General features: G+C 37.1%; 1 protein-coding gene across 1 annotated transcript in view; it reads left to right on the top strand.

The window, feature by feature from the left end:
• LOC134753948 (serine/threonine-protein kinase CG17528) overlaps nucleotides 1–20200 on the top strand; it is a 41468-nt gene extending 21268 nt beyond the window's left edge. The window contains exons 7-14 of the mRNA XM_063689975.1: nucleotides 198–284; nucleotides 433–584; nucleotides 7031–7149; nucleotides 7872–7971; nucleotides 10012–10157; nucleotides 12009–12158; nucleotides 14527–14769; nucleotides 15297–20200. Of these exons, the coding sequence (XP_063546045.1) occupies nucleotides 198–284; nucleotides 433–584; nucleotides 7031–7149; nucleotides 7872–7971; nucleotides 10012–10157; nucleotides 12009–12158; nucleotides 14527–14769; nucleotides 15297–15353 (1054 nt within the window). The 3' untranslated portion in view covers nucleotides 15354–20200. The remainder of the gene's footprint in view (nucleotides 1–197; nucleotides 285–432; nucleotides 585–7030; nucleotides 7150–7871; nucleotides 7972–10011; nucleotides 10158–12008; nucleotides 12159–14526; nucleotides 14770–15296) is intronic.
• The last annotated feature ends 1651 nt before the right edge of the window (nucleotides 20201–21851 follow it).

The following is a 21851-nucleotide window of genomic DNA, read 5'->3' on the forward strand; positions in this document are numbered from 1 at the left end:
ACCTAACGTTTAGCTGTTTAAGCGTAAAGAGTTTACAGACAGAGTTACTTTCGCATTTATTATATTTTTAGTTTTTAGTAGGGATTTTTCTTACCAACGTCAAAAATTTGTTAAGGTTTAGATTTTCGTGGAGGAAGTATGCAGTCCGTTTCCCAATTATTTATATATACGACATTTTCTTTTTTAAATCTTTTTAGGGTAAATCAGGAAGACTTTGAACTCGAATTTGAAGAAAGTAAAGCTGTGCTACAATGCAGAAAGACGCCCATTACCAGAACTACAAGGTAACTTAATTCCTCTCAAATTTAATAATTATGGTTGTTGTTTTGTACCTAGCTGCATAAATATCGACTCGAAAATAAAGTGATTTTTTAAATTACCTTCAAACGTTCATTTAACTGAGCATTTAATATATTATACCTGATCCAACAGGAGAGGCCCGTCACCGCGCATGCCAAACAAGGCTGGCGGGGTAAGCCGCAAGGTGGAGACGGGCGAAACGCCCGACGATGCGCCCATTACCATCGACCTGTCGCTTATGCCGCAGCCTCTAAGGCTCAAGTACAACATAGGGGACATCGTAGGTAAGTGCCGCTGGCTTGTACCTATAGCTGTAGATGTTCTACAGGGGAGGGGCAAGGGGCGAGCTTTAAGATTGCAAATCGACTTGATCATGCTGCAGCCTCTAAGGCTCAAGTTCACAATATCAGGGATACCATCTTAGGTCGGTGCTGCTGGTTATGTATTTCTACAGGAGAGAGGCGAGCTTAATCATGGTGGCAAGCGAGAAAGCCTGCATATAAAAATGTATGCAGTGGTGCTAAGCTATAAGTTTTGCTGACTATACATCGACTTTCGGGTCACGTTGCAGCCTCTTTTAACCTTAGAGGATACAACATCAGGGATATCATAGATAAATCTATCTATAATACTTCGAATTATTAAGTATTATGTGTGACGATTTTAGAAAAGACGTTACTGAGCTGCCCTTTCTGTTACCGCCAAAACGTTATTTTTGTAGTAAATGTGCGACCGGTGCCAGTGTGACAACCCTGACTGCACATCAATCCATTTTGTAGAAGTCGATTAACTGCCCCTCCCACTTCGTCCTCCTGTAGGTACTTACTCATTTTGTAGAAGTCGATTAACTGCCCCTCCCACTTCGTTCTCCTGTAGGTACTTACTAATTTTGTAGAAGTCGATTAACTGCCCCTCCCACTTCGTTCTCCTGTAGGTACTTACTCATTTTGTAGAAGTTGATTAACTGCCCCTCCCACTTAGTTCTCCTGTAGGTATTCAGTCATCTTAACATCCGAAAAATTTAACTCCTCAATGTTTAAAATATTAGCCGGATATCTGCAAAATGCCAAAAATTCTTTATGTAATATATGCAATATACGCAAGAAAAAGAATCTATGTCAGTAGGTACAGGCCATATGGGCCTTATGCCTCGTAGTCCGCGCGTGCTTTCCTGCAATAAAATATCACTCCTCACGGTCATAAAGTTCGTCTTTATGGATAAGTGTAAAGTAATAGTTATATACTTAATTTCATTAATAATATAAAGTGTTCATACATTACTATTTTACAATCTTTTATTTAACGTGCATGTATGTACGTATGTAACTATGTTTGTACGGATCAAATCTTGCAAGTTAAATTTGACCCACTTCCCGGTTCCTGATGAAGATGAAAACTTGCATACATGTATAATTTTCATGAATGAATAATATGGGTTGAGCTGATCTGATGACGGAGACAGGAGGTGGCCAATTAGCCATAGGAACTCTGTGACAAAACAACGCAACCTAAATGTGTTTGGGATTGTTAAAATTGTAGTCATTGAGACAATAGTTGCCTGTTGAAATAAAATTACAGTCAGTGATAAAAGCTTTTATAAATAATTGGCCAAGCCCGAGTCAAAGCTCGAAGGCATTTAGTGTTCCGTGCGCATCGTTATACTTTACAGAGGTTGTTTGCCTGTTTTTAGTTAGGGTTCCGTAGACAACTAGGAACCTTAAAACCAAACGTAGTTTCGCCATGTCTAACTATGTTTGAACCATGGGTCGAAGAGTATGAAAAAAAAAACGTGACTGTAGAGTTTAATAAAGACATTAAACCAAAACTATAGGCAACATGATCAGTCAAGCCGTTTTTGAGTTATCGCTTATCGCAAAACGTCTTCCTTTCATAGGAAAACAACGTACAAAGCGCTGTGAAGGTATTCCATTTTGCTTGTTATGTGCAAATGCTACTTACTAATGTTAGTTCTACGTTTTCGTTTTGTAATTCCACGTTCAATTAAACGTAGAAGCTACCGTGTCGTTAAGAGATCACAGAAAATAAAAATTTCAATAAACCATTTTTTTAGATACTTAATGAAGATTAAGCCATTTGTAAGGAACAGATTGGATACGGAAGTGCTAAGGAAGTACTAAGTAGTCAAAGTAAGTGATCTTCTTCGGCGGGAACGGGCTCGATTAGATGCATAGCCTGCATAAAAGTACGTCGCGAGAACAATAATTTGTGTATTGGGAAAGTATGTGAAACTCAGTGACACATTCATCCTCAATGTAGTCATTCGCAAGTATATACGAAAAGCGAGCCATTGTATTCGACAAAAACCTAGGAGATAATTTATAGGAGTTGTGCAGTCAAAACGGCAAGTGCAACGTTACATCCAAGCGCTCAGACTCGAATAGGTCAATTCTATGGTTCACCATTATAGCTCGGTATTCTATACTGCTTCAATTTGAATTAAATTTAGAACTTATTATTTTGATTTGATTTTGTTTCTAGTTCCATGCCGTATATGTATATAAGACTTTAATATTATTTAAAACTGCTAAAAATGTAGTTTGTCTAAGCTAACAAAGTGAGAGAGTGTAAGTAAGTAGTGTAAGAATGAGATAAACGTCATATTTTCATTGAAATTTGACATTAATGATGACATACTGACACTCGGACTCTATCAATAATTGGACGTAGTTTAGGGAAAAGGATCTAATTCACAATTTGTTAAAATAATATCTTTCTTTCAAACAGAAAATCAATTAATTTAAATGTCATAATATTTTATGGATGAATCCTTTTCGCTAAACTACGTTCACTTGAAGACTGAATTCAGTCCGAGTTTTTATAATTAAGTTTTTAAAATGTTTTTATAACAATATAAACCGCATTAATGTTATTACTCTACTTAAGCTGTCAAAAAAGTATAAGTTATGAGTAAGTTATTTATATTTTCTGCACGTCTTGAATTTAGGACGAGGAAAAATATATAATATTATCGTGTTTTTCAAAGAATTTAAAAAAGAAAATCATTTCCATTATTGTTTTTAAAAGAAAAAATATTTTAGTAGAACTTGGATTCATGAGTACCAAATCTTAACTAATATTTTTGTCGCTGGCTCTAAGGTTGACGAAATATACTGCCCGATTCGAACCTTAAGATACGTCAAATATTCCGACTAGATACGATATGTATTAGATATGTCAGTGTCAAAAGTGACGTTTGTTCAAACAAAAACGTATCTTAATATAATCGTAATATTTGACGTATCTAAAAGTTGGAATCGGGCCGATAAAGTGAGCCGATCTCTCAAACAAGTTTGAACAACAACGGCTCAATTTCGTCAACTTTACCTGTTTCCAAAAACTAGAATATATTTTTTTATTGTCGTATACTATAGGTCTTCCAAGATTATTTTCTCTTAACAGAACGGGATCTGGTTGCTGCTCTCACCGATCCTATCAAAAATTTACATACTGTATACAATTATACACAAATGTCATCGTACTTAATGCAAAGGGATATTGTGTATATTGTTTCGACGAATTAGATACTCTCTAATAAATATTAAATTACTTTGTTATCTCTATACGTCTTACTAACTCTATGTGCTTTATTGTGTAAAAAAACAAAACTACAATGAAGAACGGAAGTCTTAATTTAAAATTTTTAAGTTTTATTACTCCAACAATAAATATAATTCATACTGAACACATCGCCGCTATACTTACTCAACCTCGTATCTGCAACACTCATTTGATGACAAAAACACCCGTATTCCGAATGAAAGAAAAGCGACATTTCCATCAAATGATTGTTGCAGATATGAGGTTGAGTAAGTATAGCGACGCCATTGAGAAGCCCGTTTGAAATTTAAGCTTATTTGCATTATAATAAGGTTGTAATTTGTAGATCTTTTTTTTTCTCTGATAAGTTTGGTAGACTATTACAAAAAAATGAAATAACCCACAAAAATAAGCAAGTTGAATTAAATTTTGTGTCACACACATAAGTCATTAATTTCAATGCCAAAGTTTTAAGTAAAGATCTTTCTCGCTAAAACGACTTCCTAATATGAAATTACCAGTCTAAGAAGCTGATCCAAGCTAGTAACTGGACCTAAGTAACCTAAGATCAGGCTGCAGTTAAAAAACTAACAAAGATAAGGTTAACCTGATAATTTTCCCGCCGTCTCCATACTCGATTTAGTTGGTTACTGGCTGGTTAGCTGCCTGTTAGCTATAGTTTTTCCGAAAATTTCCAGGACAGAGGCGAATCTTTTTGTATGAAAACTTGCAACTTTAAATGCATTTTTTATCGAAACTACTGCAGTCTAAAATGAAGTCAAAATCAGTCTATCGACCGACTCAATTTTTTTACAAGCTTTCTAATGGTACCCCACTCGATTCTTACAAATAAAATAAAAAAACAGGTTACCCCTCTCAACCCCCTAAATTACCCCCTAAAATAAGAAATAAGCGGTTTTGACTTATTTACAATATTAGTGGTGGTAATTGCTATAACTGTTTCAAATTTTAGGTATCTACCGTTCTGAGAAAAATGCATTTAACTGATTTGCAAGACCGAAGTGATCCCATAAGTGTTCCGTTTGTCAAAACAAAGTTTTGCACGGAACACTAAAAAAATATTTAAGTTACTTATTGTTGCTATAAATCAATCCATTCTTCGTTGTTCCTCACTTTAGGCGAAATACGTAAATGAAATGAAATCAAAATCTTCATATTCAGGCAACTATTGGCCCATAGATAAATACCTTAAAACTAGCATACATATTATTATAAATATTAGAATAGTTGCTTCGTCAGCGCATTGCATCCTACGTCAGCATAAGCACCATACATTTATAAATATTTACTTACACGTGAGCCGTGTCATAGAATTCGATTACATTGTTACGAAACGAATTATTGTACGCTCTCGAGTTTCATGTACTTACATATTGGCAAATTATGAATTCCAACCTTAGAATATTCATAAGAAATCTTTTGTAAATAGCAGACCTTATTGTATGCCTACTTGTTACAAAATCAGTTGATTTATTGGTTAGGTTTCCCCCCTTGGTTCTGAATGTTGGGTGCTGAGCAAAACAGACGACAATTTCTTATTGGTATTTGAGGGTAAAATACTAAGACGCATTTTCGCTGAGCTGAGCTGTGATGGAGGATGAGAGATGGCGAACGCGTTATAACCGTGAGCTATACCAAATGTACAATGAGCTTAGCGTCATTAAGACCATAAAGATCGGACGCCTGCAATGGGCAGGACACGTGTGACGAATGGACGAGGCCAGACTACCCAAACGCCTTCTAGAAGGCCGACCGGAGGGCCGCAGAGGTACAGGCAAGCCCAAGCTCAGATGTTTGGACGGCGTATACCAGTACATCAGCACCTTAGGAAGGAAAAGGTGGCGAAGGAAAGCCACAAATAAATCGGACTGGAGAGATTTGCTTGACCAGGCTAAGGCCCTACCGCAGCTGTAGTGCCTCAGGGTTGGGTTAGTCCAAAAGTTGTTAGGTGCTCCGGCTCTACTTATGGAATATTATTAATATATTTGTATTATCCCAAACCTTTTAATTTAAATAATTATGCAATGGTTTTTTTGGCTTCCATTTTATATTGAGCGAACTAGTAATCTTATAGTGTCACGTCACTACTCACTAGTTACGTTTAGAATTATTAATTTATATTGTTGTCATATAAATTATAATTAAAAATATAAATATAAATAATTTATAAATAAATTGAGGAAAAACAGGAAAAAAATGAGCAGGAATGTGCAATGGTAAATAGTACGTGTAGTTACATAATAGACAATATGCACTTTGTATTACTTCCTGGTTGACTTTAAACACGCTTAATTTTCTGACTTCGCGAGTTTAGTGTACCTAATTTGTTATAATATAATAATTTATAATATGATACATGAATAAATAGCAAGTACAATACAAATTAGGAGCTTCTTTTCAAAAGTGCTTATTTCTCTATGAACACCATGCAAAAATAAGCGCTTTTGAAAAGATACTCTTCAAATAATATTTTCTATAAAAGTGCCCTCTGTTCTTTTACTTATTGAATTGGCTCTTTACTGCAAACTAAATACGATTCAAAACACAAAGTACCTAGTAAAATTCTTCTGCGTATGTTGACTCCCAGCCAATCAACTCGCTTCATAACTTTTTAACGGTTAATAATTATATCAAACCATTTGGTTTACTGGTATCTTAAGCTCTTACAACGCGCGGACTAAAAGGATTCTAGTTTTATAAATGTTCCGTTCCTATTTAGGGTTTCTAACCGAAAGGGAAAAAACGGGACCCTATTACTAAGACTCCGCTGTCCGTCCGTCCGTCTGTCTGTCCGTCTGTCACCAAGCTGCATCTCATGAACCGTGATAGAACCGTGATAGCTGAAATTGGAATTTGCACAGATGATGTATTTCTGTTGCCGCTCTAACAACAAATACTAAAAACAGAATAAAATAAATATAATATGTAAATATGTAAAATAAATAAATATATAGGCTCCCATAAAACAAACGTGATTTTTTTGCCGTTTTTACTTAATGGTACGGAACCCTTCGTGCGCGTGTCCGTCTCGCACTTGGCCGGTTTTTTAACGTTTCCTTCAACGTTTTGTTTTAAATTAAAAAAATATTAATTTAAAAATTAAAATTGTTTATTGCTTTCAAAAACTACAAATATTATTGTTTTGTTACAGGCGAAGGCAATTTTGCAGTAGTGCGCATTTGCAATAACAAAACGACTGGCCAAAAGTATGCTCTGAAAGTAATAGACAAGCTAAAATGCAAGGGCAAGGAGCATTATGTAGCAGCAGAGGTAAGTTTACAAATATACTCTGGTACACTAACCCCACTTTGTCAGTAGATAAAGGCGCGAAATTCAAATTCTCTATGGGAGGAGAAAACCCTTAGCGCCTACATGTTTTTAAATTTACCGCCTTTTTCTACTAACGGAAATGGCTTGCCAAACTTTAGAATATCATTAAGTACCCACGTACTTCCTGTATTATATATCCTTATTCATGTTAGAATGTTATCATAAAGTCCAATTTAGGATGTTTTGCTTCACCGAAAAGCGACTAGTAAATTTTAAATAAGTTATTTTTCGTCCCTTCTATACATCTTATAATACAAAGTCCCCCGCCGCGTCTGTCTGTATGTCTGTATGTTCGCGCTAAACTCCAAAACTACTGAACGGATTTTCATGCGGTTTTTCACCTATCAAATCTATCAATAAAGTGATTCTTAGTCGGAAGGTTTAGTTGTATAATGTGTTAAGGGTAACCCGTGCGAAGCCGGGTCGGGTCGCTAATTTGGATAAAGTACGGGCCAGAGTTCAAAGCACGACTTCGGTTTTAAAATCGCACGCATTACCGCTGGGCTACCAACCCTTCGATTGTGTCTTGTCTATATTTATTAAATACGGTTTTTGTAATTCTAAGTAAATTCTAGGGAAAACCCATTTACGTCATTGACGTAATTTCCCCAATTCAAATTACATTTTCATACGTAGTATAACCTCACCTTGATGATTTTCAGGTCCGAGTGATGCGAAAGCTGTGTCATCCGCGTATCGTCACGCTGTATGACCAGTTTCACACGCCGGAATGGCTTTTCCTTGTACTGGAGTTAGTTAGCGGTCAGTGTCAATGTCATATTCTTATTCATATTCATATTTATTAATAATATACACATACATTACACGTCAAAATACAAAATACAATTACAATTAATGGAATAACAATTATAATTTCAATTTATTTCAACATCGAAACAATAAAAGTAAAATTATTTACACATATTCAAAAATGTAATTACAAAATTAAATACTATACTATTATATTATATTCTACATTTCCAATATTTCTTGTAAGTCATAAAAGGCGTTGTCAATTAGCCATTTCTTCAATTTATGATAATAGTACAGTTCGATGCTATTGCGGAAAGTATGTCATTACTTCACGAGTACCGAGATATCTCTCGGTACGAGCAAAGATAGATATAACTCCGTAATAGATGGATACAGTCTAAGGAAAAAACGTGCCTCGAAAATCCACGAAAATTTGATTCTCGATCAGATGGCGCCACTAGTTTTGGCGTACTCTCGTATAGAGGGCGTTGACGGTTTCGTTTGTTATTTATAATTTTAACGCATATCAGTGAAAGAACATGGGTCAAAATCATATAAAAATAATTAATGCAAATAAAAAAATCATTTATCCATGTTTAAATACATTTTATCGTATTTTTATAAATCTTCATTTTTAGTTTTAAAGTATGTCAATAGATGGCAGTGAATTTACAGTGGTTACAAAATTTACTATGACAGTACCGCTCTATCTTATTATATCCTCTTTGGTACGAGTAAAGAATGACATATCCGCGCGTGTATCGAACGACGTTTTTTAATACAGTTGCGAAAAAATAAGAAAAGCAACAAGTAAGGAATGGAATTCAAAACTTTTATATTATTAATTCTGTGACACTGACATCATTGACATTGACATTATGAAGAGGTGTTTTTCTAGCTTTTATTCGACTAGTATAGATTTTGTTATTATTATTGAACCCACTTCAATGAAAGTTTTTTTTTTCAAATGCATGTTCTATAAGACAGAAACAATTGTAAATATTAAAACATTGTACTATTATTACCTAAATATCGTTATTTACGATTATTTGTGTATCGTATATTTATAAAAACAATATCGAATATTGCCTTTGAAAACTTAAAACATTCTTGCAGTAATAAAATACGCCTCTTCTTTGACAGGCGTTCCGTTCCATTCAGACAACTTATTAAGAACGGTTTTTCATCATTAAAAAATAAACGTGTTATAATACTTATAATGATGAAGAGGTAAGTAATAAAATATGAAATATGCATATTTTTCGTATTCTTACATTAACAGTAGGTTTTTATGTTGATTACGACGTTTTAAGGAAACTAATATTAACACTCATCAATAAGTAGTCATGAATTGGAACAAGCAAAAATTTAAAAAAATTGGAAAAGTAAAAAGCACCAGTTCGCGAAAATCAACTTTCCGCACGCTAAACAGCCACGAAAAGTAGCACTTTTTGAGCAACTGTATTAAAAAATACATTATCATGTGATATCACAGTTATTTATTCAGGGATAGAATTATATATTTTTGGCCCCATAGCATAAAAAATATTATATTATGTTTAAAATAAATATATAAATATATTATATTTTATTTTGTTTTATTTTATATTTAAAACATTGGTTTGATACAACTGGTGATTATGGTTATTATATTTTTAATTCATGAGTTTTAAAAGGCCTTCAAAAAAAATGGACTACCACTGTGGTGTATCAACAATTCTCGCGCCTCACGCTCCCGCTCCCGCTCTGCACGCCTGTTGCACATCGCAATACAAAATGTCCTTTCTTAGTGGCGCGTTACCCAGATCTGGACTTTCTGGGGCCCGTTTATCAAAAGCTTGTAGCTTGTAATACAAGTGGTGGTCCCTTTCTAACAAAAGCTGTCAAAAAGGGACTTCCACTTGTATTACAAGCTACAAGCTTTTGATAAACGGGCCTCTGGACGCTCCGTTGTAAAAATATATTTGTAGGCAAGGCAGTAATTTTTCCACTTTTAAATTTATCCTAAGCTTAATACATATATTTGTGTTCATAATATGGTATTTTCAGGTGGCGACTTATTTGACAACATCACCGCCGCCGGTGTGTTCTCGGAAGCGCAGGCCCGCTTGCTGATCAGCCACCTAACATCCGCCATAGCGTATATACATTCGCTCTCGATTGTACATCGCGACATAAAACCTGAAAATCTATTAGTAAGTATGCTGTTTTTAATATTTTTAATACAGTTGCTCAAAAAGTGCTACTTTACGTAGCTGTTTAGCGTGCGGAAAATTGGTTTTCGCGAACTTGTGCTTTTTACTTTTCCACTTTTTTTAAATTTATACTTGTTCCAATGACTACTTATTGATGAGTGTTAATATTAGTTTACTTTAAACGTCGTAATCAACATAAAAACCTACTATTAATGTAAGAATACGAAAAATATACATATTTCATATTTTATTACTTACCTCTTCATCATTATAACACGTTTATTTTTTAATATTGAATATTGAAAAACCGTTGTCTGGATGGAACGGAACGCCTGTCAAAGAAGAGGCGTTTTTTGTTACTGCAAGCATGTTTTAAGTTTCCAAAGGCAACATTCGATATTGTTTTTATAAATTACGATACACAAATAATCGTAAATAACGATACTTAGGTAGTAAAATAGTACAATGTTTTATATTTACAATTGTTTCTGTCTTATAGAACCTGCATTTGAAAAAAAAACTTTCATTGAAGTGGGTTCAATAATAATAACAAAATCCATTCTAGTCGAATAAAAGCTAAAAAAACACCTCTTCATAATGTCAAAATGTTCACTGCGAAAGTTCCTTACTTGTTGTTTTTCTTATTTTTTCGCAACTGTATTTAAAAACGTCGTTCGATACACGTGCGGAAATGTCAATCTTCGCACTAGGCACTAGCATCGAAATGTACTATTTTAAGACTGAAGAAGAAATCTTCTATTAGGTAAATGCGTTTGTCATGACTGACTGACTGATTCATCAAAGCAGAGCCGAAACTACAAAAGCTAGAAAGTTGAAATTTGCACACTAGGTTGCATTTATAAAGTGTACAAGAAATAAGCAGCGATTTTGAAAAATTTAACCCCTAGGGGGTTAAAAAGGGGTTAATCATTTGTATGGCGTTCAAGTTTTATTTTAAGCTAGGATTTGAAACTTCGTGAAAAGGTATTATATTAAAATAAAAGTAATTTCAGCGTTTTTGGAAATTCATCCCCTAAGGGGGTAAAAAAGTGGATGAAAACTTTGTATGGGGATCAAGTTTTATTTAAAGTTTGAACTTAAAACTTCTTGAAAAGGTATTATTTTAAAATAAAAGAATAGTAATTTCAGCGTTTTTGGAAATTCATCCCCTACGGGGGTTAAAAAGGGGATGAACGTTTGTATGGGAAACAATATTAACATGGAAGAAAAGTAATTTCAACGTTTTTGGAAATTCATCCCCTAAAGGGGCTTAAAAGAGAATGAAAATTTGTACGGGGATCAAGTTGTATATTTAGTTAGGAACTTGAAACTTCATAATAAGATATTTTCATAAAATACGCAAAAAGTTATTTCAGCGCCTTTGAAAATTCATCCCCTAATAGGGTTTAAAAGGGGTTGAAAGTTTCTAACGGGAACGATTTGAGCAGGGACTTGAAATTGGTACCAGGAACAGAAAATATTAGAAAGTACGTAAAAATAATTTTTGTGTTAGAAAATTCAGTCCCTACTAGTAAAAGGGTTAAAAAGGGGTTGAAAGTGTGTTTCGGGAAATTAATCCACGCGGACGAATCGTGGGCAACAGCTAGTTCTTTCATATTTAACACTGTTTTGTCATGGGCACACAGGATATTGCCATGACGTTTTATGGTTTTCTATACAAACAGTGTTTTTCTTGTTTTTAACTCATTTTGTCTTCAATAAGTCATGAATCTTCTTTGCCTTCTAAACGCAAAGTTCAATTCTTGATCATTTATGTTAAATGCTGTAAATGATTAGAGTTCTGCTTCCAAGTACTTAGCACAGCCAATAACGTGCGTTGATAATTTTTAGGTGGAGATAGCCCCAGACGGCACCATACGAGGCCTAAAGCTCGCAGACTTCGGTCTAGCCGTCGAGGTCACGGGGCCACTGCGCGCCATCTGCGGTACGCCCACCTACGTCGCCCCTGAGATCCTCTTGCAAACTGGCTACGGCTTAAAGGTAAGGAGTTTAGGTGGAGATAATTTGGCCAGAGTTTAGGTGGAGATGGCTCCAGACGGTAGCACACGAGGCCTAAAGCTTGCAGGCTTCGGTTTAGCCGTCGAGGTTATGGGGCCACTGCGCGCCAACTGCGGGACGCCTAATACTTTTGCAAACTGGCACTTTAAGCAGTAGCTTAAAAACACAGCGGGGTTGCAAAATGCATCGCAGCCATTGTGTGTTTTTAGTGTAAAAGATTTTATGTAAAGGTAAGACAGAGTTTAATGTGTGCATGCATTCCTCGTTTTTGTCCAATACAATGACGGCAGGGTGTTCATCCTCTCACCCTAGAACCTAAATGGTCGCGTACTGTGCGGTTTAAGAGGAATTTCCTCCCGCGGGCCCTTTGGCTGTGGAATGAGCTCCCTGCCTAGGTTTTCCCGAGGGGCTACAGTATGGGGTTCTTCAAAAGCGGAGTGTCAATTTTTAAAGGGTCGGCAACGCGCGTGTAATATCTCTGGTGTTGCAGGCGTCCATAGGCTACGGTAACTGCTTGCCATCAGGCGGGCCGTATGCTTGATTGGCACCGGCGTGTTATAAAAATATATATATAGAAAGTTACAAAAACGTTCGTTTCCGTTCCGTTCCATTTTTTTTTATCGCAAGGCAGTCTCCACTTTATGACTTTTTTCTACCAATTTTAGGTTTTTATACTCTGTCTATTCTATTATAAAAACCGGCCAAGTGCGAGTCGGACTCACACACAAAGGGTTCCGTACCATTAACTATAAAAAGGGTCACCCATCCAAGTACTGACCCCGCCCGACGTTGCTTAACTTCGATCAAAAATCACGTTTGTTGTATGGGAGCCGCACTTAAATCTCTATTTTATTCTGTTTTTAGTATTTGTTGTTATAGCGGCAACCGAAATACATCATCTGTGAAAATTTTAGCTGTCTAGCTATCACAGATCACGAGATACAGCCTGGTGACAGACAGACAGACGGACAGACGGACAGCGGAGTCTTAGTAATAGGGTCCCGTTTTTACCCTTTGGGTACCGAACCCTGTCGACTGAACCCGATATCTTGGCATTGAAACAGACCGTTAGGTACTACACGGACCGCCGAACAGCTGTATATGCCTGTTTCTTAGACCTTTCCAAGGCATTCGACCTCGTGCACTACGACATCTTGTGGCGGAAGCTTGACGACATTAACTTGCCAGCTGACATTAATGGAATTTTTAAATTCTGGTACCACAACCAGGTTAATGTCGTCAGATGGTCGGAATCCTTTTATCAGCCATATGGCCTGTAATGTGGTGTACGCCAAGGTGGGTTAACCTCACCGAGGCTATTCAATCTATATATGTATTAACGCATTGATAGAGGAGCTCAGTAACACCCGTATCGGCTGTCATATCGATGGAGTTTGCGTAAATAATCTGAGCTACGCCGACGATATGGTGTTACTGAGTGCCTCGGTCTGCGGATTGGCTAAGCTCATTTCTATATGTGAGAAATACGCTTCTAGTCATGGTTTGCTGTATAATGTGAACAAAATCAATGCGTTGTCTTTAAGGCCAGAGGTAAAGCTACACCCAAGTTTCCAAGTGTCAAACTAAATAGCCACCCGCTACGAATAGTGGACCAATTTAAATATTTGGGCCACATCGTAACCTCTGACCTTAGGGACGACGTGGATATCGAACGAGAACGCAGAGCGCTGTCCGTCAGAGCTTACATGATAGCTCGCAGGTTTGCTCACTGCTCCAAAGATGTAAAAGTCACCCTTTTTAGGGCTTACTGTACGACCTTTTACACAAGCAACCTGTGGGCTGATTATACTCATAAACGGTACAGCGCTCTGCGTGTTCAATATAACAACGCTTTCAGAGTGCTGATGGGGGTGCCCAAATTCTGTAGTGCATCGGGGATGTTCGCGGAGGCGCGAGTAGACTGCTTCTACACCACCATGCGCAAGCGAGCTACATCCCTTGTGCGCAGAGTGAGGGCCAGCTCCAACAGCATTCTGAGAATGTTAGCAAACAGAATTGATTGCCTGTATCTGAATAACTGCTGCTCGATACACGTACGCAGCAATAAATAAATAAATAAATGTATAGTTATAGTAAAGTTATAGTTATTAAGGATAGTTATGTATATAGTTCTAACACTTAGATAAGATTATTTAAATTTAAGGTAATTACTAACCCAATGATCCCCGATGGTCTTAAATAAAGAATTTTATTTATTTTATTATTTTTCCGATCACTGCTTATAATTCATGAAGAGCATGTTGCGTCGAACGTCAGTCTCATATTTTTTATGATAATCGATCCGATTTGAAAGTTGTCCAGTTTTAACAAGTTTTTTTTTTTCGTTTAGATCGACGTATGGGCGGCGGGCGTGATCCTATACATCCTGCTGTGCGGTTTCCCTCCGTTCTCGTCCCCCAACGGCGACCAGGAGCGGCTGTTCGACGCGATCCTGTCCGGGCGGCTGGAGTTCCCGGCGCAATCGTGGAAGCACGTGTCGTCCGGCGCCATCGACCTCGTGGCCAACATGCTGCGCCCGCAGCCCGAGCTGCGCTTCGCGGCCGAGGACGTGCTCGATGACGCGTGGATGTCGGTCAGTAAAGCTTTCAGTGGAAATTGCGATATAAGAGACTGTAGTACCGATCACAATTTGGTAAACTGATCAACTTCAGTCTCTAGTCTCAGACTCAGACTCTTAATCTACCCATATAGTAAAATATAAAAGAAGTTTTAACGAGTGGTCGACCGACGTTTCGGTTTCGGCAGGTTGCAGTATAAAAAATCGTATTTTGGCCGAAACAAGCTCTAATTGTTCGATTTCGTCAAAACATCCGGTCTCGGTCGGATATTATAGTTTTAACGGTGACAGAAGGTTTAGTGCAACCGACTCCTAAGTTGGACGTGAAAAACTATATATTTTTGCTTTACTGGAACGGGGGTCGCCGTTGCGGCAAAATATTTTGGCAGTTAAATTGTAACCAGTGCAAGTAAAAGGAATGGCCCGGTTATTTTCATAATCACACAATTTTCGGACCAGTTTCGTTTTATGTTAAGTCACTTACTCGAACAGAATAATATTTGAAAACGTAGTTTAAGTAGTAAAATCGTGTTATGTTACAGGAGGACTACGACGGGAACAGCGACTCGGGGCTGTGGCAGGACGTGGACTCGTCATAGCGCGGCGCCGGCGCCGCACCGCGCTCGCGCGCCCCTCGCTCCCTGTAGTGCAGTCCCGGGCTCTGAGCCTCACGGCGATCATATCGTAAATATCAAACGGCTAAATTCCACCTCCTCCTACTTGTACAATTAAACTTGTAAACATGCAAAACGACAGCCATTTACTAAGTAGAGCAGCAGACACGACGGCATATATTGTGTGGCATTGCTAAACACATTTTACTGTACATTTATATTCATACCTCTCCGTTGCTCGCTCACACATATATTGCTGTCGCATATGACCATCTTTATTAGCGGCTGGCTGCAGTTGTACATTTGCGCGCGAGTAACCCAGACAGCAAGACATCATTGAGCAATATACAAAATTCTCCTTGCTCTGCGACTGCCCTTTACTTACCAACACACGTAGAAGTAAAGTTATCACGTTGTAGTGAGGCCAACCAGGGCATTTTCATTTAGTCATGTACCTTATTCAGTCGGACTATAAGACGTTACGTCTCAATATAAGACGGACTTTTAAGTATACTTGAGTTAAATAGAGGATGTCCACTAATGTGGTCAGTTAATGTTGCCATTAAATCATCAATAAGTGATGGCCGGCCGGGACGGGGCAGCCGCGTCACGTGTCACATCCTTAATTGTTTGTTGTTTGTATGACGTCGGTTGAAAATAAAAACTCATTAGCCAATCAGTCACTGTGGTAAATACCTCGTGAATACCTCGCAATGCATCAACATGTGACACGAATTTACTTTAAGAGGAAAGGGTGTGATCGATTCTCCATACAAACGTAGTAACGAGAAATTAATGGTCTGATTGGATGAAATTTATCTTATTCATTGTAATTTGTATTAATTACACGAACGAACAAACAAATCGGTTAAAAACCGACTATTATTGATCCAGTTGATCACTTTAAGGCAGTTTACTGGAACACGGAATGCTGTAACTATTTATTAAATTACTATTTATACTGTTTTTATTAGTGTTGAGCTTGACAAAATTTTGGTGGTAACTCCTGGGAAATAAAATTCCCACCTTTCACCAGTGGTAACTACTGGAGAAAGAAAATCCCAGTAGTTACCAACAACACGGTTTGGTTCGGTTAGGTGGTAACTACTGGGATATTTTTTTACCACTACCACTAGTAAAAGGTGGGAAAAAAACCAGGGGCCCATTTCTCGAGCGATATTAGACTAATATTATTAGTGTGTTGCTATGGGGACTCATACGATTTGACAGTTCGTGGACTAATAATATTAGTATAATACCTTTCGAGAAATGGGCCCCTGTACTTACACTGGTAATAACTTGGTGGTAACTAGTGGGAATAACCCAAAAATATTTTCAATCAAGCTAAGATCCAGAGAGGAAAATGGGGACTACGTTAGTATGGAAATGCGGTTTCGAGGCGGTTGTCCCTTTCGTCTTAAGGTTATAACATTTTTCGCATTTGCTTGTTAGTGTTGATATCTACCGACGGGCTTATTTTTAACATCTTGGTGGTATTTAGAGAATGTAAAAGAACTATTGGTGACAAATGTGAATCCATTTTATCCTAATTTACTGTTTAGTTTGTAAACTTTGCCATGTTTGATATTTACCGTATTTATCGTCGTGGGCGCGTTCGGACTAGCCCCGCGTATATTATAAGCGCTGTATGCAAGGCAATATTAGGCATTTATGGAACTAACAAGTTTCGGTACCTTTAGAATTTTTAGATACATATTTACACTTATATAAACATGAATAGTGCTAAAAGGTGAAAGAAAATTTTTAAATAACCCTGGATAATCACGCACATCGATGCTACAAGCATATTTTGCAAGTTGGCTCTAGCTCTACGGATACAGGCGTGGTTTATCAACTCATCAGTACTCTATAGTGTAGTGTTAACTTCTGCGAAGAATAGTCCCGCTAATTTTAGTTAGAACTTGCAGGAAAACAAATGCTCTATTGTAGTTCCAACAATAAAACTACCGGGAATAGACATGAAGAGCAGCTGCCCGGGCTTCGCTTATACAGCCTTGATAACCGCTGGGGAGCCCTATAGGCTGAAAATAATAATTCATAACACCAATACCAAAGTTACTTCTAATATATTATCAATATCCATTTTTAACTTTGAATGTTGGTATGGAAATAAAGTTTTCTGGGCGTGTTATATATGCTACTAATGTGATATAACCAAGTCCGAATAATTTTGCCAGTTTTTAAAAAACGGATTAATAAGTCACCTGCAAAAGTAACTAAATAGACGAAAATACGCACCCGACTGTATTGTACCAACACCGACAAGACCTAGTGCACATTAGTTGAAGCACGCCGCTCGGGGACATATCTGCTCGTGACTGTAAGCACCGCACCTCCTTAGTGTTAAAGAGCCCCATGTCCTTAATAAATTGACACGAACAACTTACATATTAGGTCTCTACAAGATACATTATTTTTATTTATTATAGTATTAACATGGCCAAGTAATGGGCCTTGGGCAGAAACAAACTTGTCATATAATAAAACACATGCGTATATAGATAGTCCATGACCTAGCCTTAATGTAAGTACGCGTTTTAGTCGAAGGAATTAATAATATTTTTGGTGGATGTTAGCATATATCCGTCTATGTCAGAAAGTATTAGAGGAGCTTTGCTTGTCTCTTAGGGCCTACTTTATTCGCCAAAGGTGCTTTAACTTGTAAAAGTGGTTGAACCATATTTGGATAAGGTCTTGCTCAGTGGGTTTAAAAGACTCTTTATTTCGTGATATTTCAAGATAACAATGCCAAAAGCTTACGTCATTGTTTTCATTTCAAATTGTAATTAGATATATTAATATACGTAAAATAAAATGAACTATGCACTAGTATATAGTGACGAAGTACGGCGTGACGAACAAAGGAAAAACACTCGTGACGTTAAAACCCCTAATATGCAAAATATTGTATGCTTATTATTGCTAAAATTATATTTAAACAAATATAACCAAATGAAGGCTAGATAGCACGTGGATGAATGGATGGTAATTCATGAATAAAAGTCTGATAACATTTGGTAGCATTTAACGTATGACTGGGCTATTATTATTTTATTAATATTTATCAGGCCCACTTGCGCCATCCCACTAACCCGAGGTTAAGCAGTTAAACCGTTAACCAAGTGTCAAATTGTACTGGTAACCATAGTAACTCCAGGTTTAACCGGTTAACCCCGGGTTAGTTGAATGGTGCAAGTGGCGCTTAATGACATGCGCAATCTTTATTGTCGTTTTAGATAACTAATGAATTTATCATACTGGAGGTGTTCTGCAGACTGCAGTGTGCAGTCGATGCTGGCGGTGAGACGGAATGACACTGGTTTTCATTATTGGAGTTGTCCAAACATTACACACAGCTCCAGTATGTTAAATATGACATGTTAACATTATCATGAATAGTATCTCTTACAAGAAAGGTTAAAACTGTATGATGAAGTTAATTACACAAATATTATAGTGAACCGACAGCTTGTCAAACATGTCCTTGTGTTTTTAATTGATTTTTGTATGATATAAAAAAAATGGTTTAGATTATTATAAAATTGAAGACTTGTATTATTCGGAATGTGCTGGAGTTAGCTATAATATTTCATAGGGAAATATTGGCTACTGTTGGCTCACTGTATTCGTTTTAGAAACAACGTATACGTATACGTGTGCGGTTTTATTGTATACTGTATGTTGTATGATTGATAACAAATGAAAAATATATACCTAGATTTATATAAATTTTAATATAAATAATATTTATGAAACAATGATTTATTTTATGAAATTAGTCTATTCAATTTTTTTCTTATTAGTGTGCATAAAATATAATAATTAAGAGTGTAGCCTGCTGAATAGTTTAATAGTTTGGTGCAGAAGTAAGCTTATATTAGATGGTAGGTAGGTATATTATATTAGGGGATGACTGCAGGGGCAGTTCGACGCAAACAACATGGAAGAGTCAGTCGAGAGCATCTCGCACGGAAGCGTGTGCCAAATTTAGTCCACTCATCATTCATTAGATCAAATCAATCACAAAGATGACACTCGAATAATCGTAATCTGATGGAAGTTTCATTCAGTATAGTGTGACAAAGGCATTTTAAAACGAGACTTGGAAGAAATGCTAACTAGAACTACCAGTGAGAGTATAAGTATCAAATATGATTTTGTATTTTGGTATCAGGCAAATAAAAATGATTGTATTGGCCTGCGTTGCGATATATGGATTTTGGTGTTGAATGTTTTTGTTTTTATTTTATTTCTAATATTAATGATCAATTAGTTATCATATGAATTTATAAAACGCAATGTCCTAATGATGTTGAATATTGTGACATGACTATATAAAAGAATTTTTTTGCACTACGCACTAAAACTAATTATAAGTATTATTACAGAACCAGTAAAACTAGCAATGCGTGCGTAGAAAGTCTAAGTGCCAGTTGCACCATCCGCACTTAACAGACTGATCAACGTCACCCGGCGCGCCGCGGCGCGGCGGTTCACTATGAAGCTATTCATACAATAACATTGAGCGAACTCTTTAACGATGACAAACAGTTTGGTGCAACCGACCCTAAGTAACATAAATTCTTTATAGCAGTCTTCAAAATAAAAAGCCATTCCCAAGCGTTTTAGTAAACGTTAATTTGCATTAGTAATAACTATCGCACTCGGCGACTTTTTGCAGCGATACAGCTAGGGGCCCTTTTTGTCATTTGATTATTAATAAGATCTATAAGGATAACTTTATGCGTCACTGCTAAATTGACGCCACAGTAAAGAAAAGTAGGTGTTAAATTGCAAATGTAGCGTACATTTGCAATGCTCTAAAGGATAATAGTCGAGGCAAACATACATTAACAAATACGACTACAATTTGGGATCATGTGCGTGGTTGCCTTGCTCTTTTTTCCGGTATTTTTCATAAACTATACTAGGTATAGTTTATGAGAAATACCTAACTATCTACTTTTGCTAAATATATAGGTAGGTACTGTTAACCAATGCAACTTAGGTTTTATAACAGGTATGTTATGCATGCGCTAAAATACCCAGGTTGAAACTGTTAAGATACACGGCTACCACTTACTTATGCAAAAAATTAAATCATATTTCTAAAACTTTATTTCTTTTCCTTATCAACCCTATAGAGGCAGGTCGAGGCCGACTGCAGCCATCATGAGGACGCTGCGCGGCGATCATCACCTTTAATACAGACCTGTGTTAAAGTCTAACACAAACAAACTACCTACTAAGAATTATACTACGTTAGGTCCTTTTCTCTCCGGATCTCAGTGGTTTTAAAAAACCTTATCTTTTAAACAACTCCAGTAAAAAAAACCGGCCAAGTGTGCGTGTCGTTCCGCTCTCATTTTAAAACTACGTGTTTGATTGTAATAAAACTGCAGTCTTTGCACATACAATGACATGAGGTATATCTAGGTCTGAAATTAGTTTATACAATATAGCTCCAGTTTATAAAACAAACGAAATAGGGCAAAAACAAGTTTTGTATGAAAAACTTAAATTCGCTGTATTTTTTTTAACTATGGTATCTGAAGCTACATAAACTAATTACAGACATAGATATACCTTATCCTATTGTAAGTACAAAGTTTCAGAGCAAACTATATAGCAACTCGTTTTAAAATAAGAGCGTATCTACGTTTGTATGGAGAACCGAGCTTGCCGGACCTTTAAGTCATTTGATGAGGTAAATAAAATAGCACACCCTCTCTCACGTTTGCTTATTGGCAGTAAATCCTCGTGTAATGAAACGTTCGGCAACGCACCTGTGACCTTTAAGTCATTTGATGAGGTGAATAAAATAGCACACCCTTTCTCACGTTTGCTTATTGGCAGTAAATCCTCGTGTAATGAAACGTTCGGCAACGCACCTGTGACACCATGTCCAGCTGCGGTAGTCGCTAAGTCCGGTTTACATTCGCGTGCGAGCCACGAGCCGAGACGCGAGTTTAAACGGTGGGCTCGTGGCTCGTCTCCCTTCTTTCCTCTACCCCTCGAGGCACGAGCCCACCGTTTACACTCGCAGCTCGGCTCGTGGCTCGCACGCGAATGTAAGCCGAAATTAAGGTGCGGCATAATAGGCTAACAAACGGGAGTACCGGTCCGCGACCTTGGTCAAATCCACGTCAAATCAGCTTGTTGCATCCTTATCATACTAGGAGGATCTAACCAAAAGGAACGGAGACGCCATGTCTGCAATTTTCTGTACAAAACAGTCTGCCAATTTTTACGGGGCAGGGGTACGTCAAATGTATGTATGCGTAACGCAAAAATAGCCACGTCAGATAAACGTCAGTCCATACATTGTGTCGGCCCTACTATTCAATATACTCTATGGTGACGGCCAAGGGCCTGACACTCTTTGATAGAGAAAGATAGTCTTATTGCGATTCCTATAAGAGGAAAGAGAAAATAGTGCCATGCTTTGTCCTTATTACCGGG

The sequence above is a fragment of the Cydia strobilella genome, chromosome Z (genome assembly GCF_947568885.1).
Source record: "Cydia strobilella chromosome Z, ilCydStro3.1, whole genome shotgun sequence".
Lineage (NCBI taxonomy): Eukaryota > Metazoa > Arthropoda > Insecta > Lepidoptera > Tortricidae > Cydia > Cydia strobilella.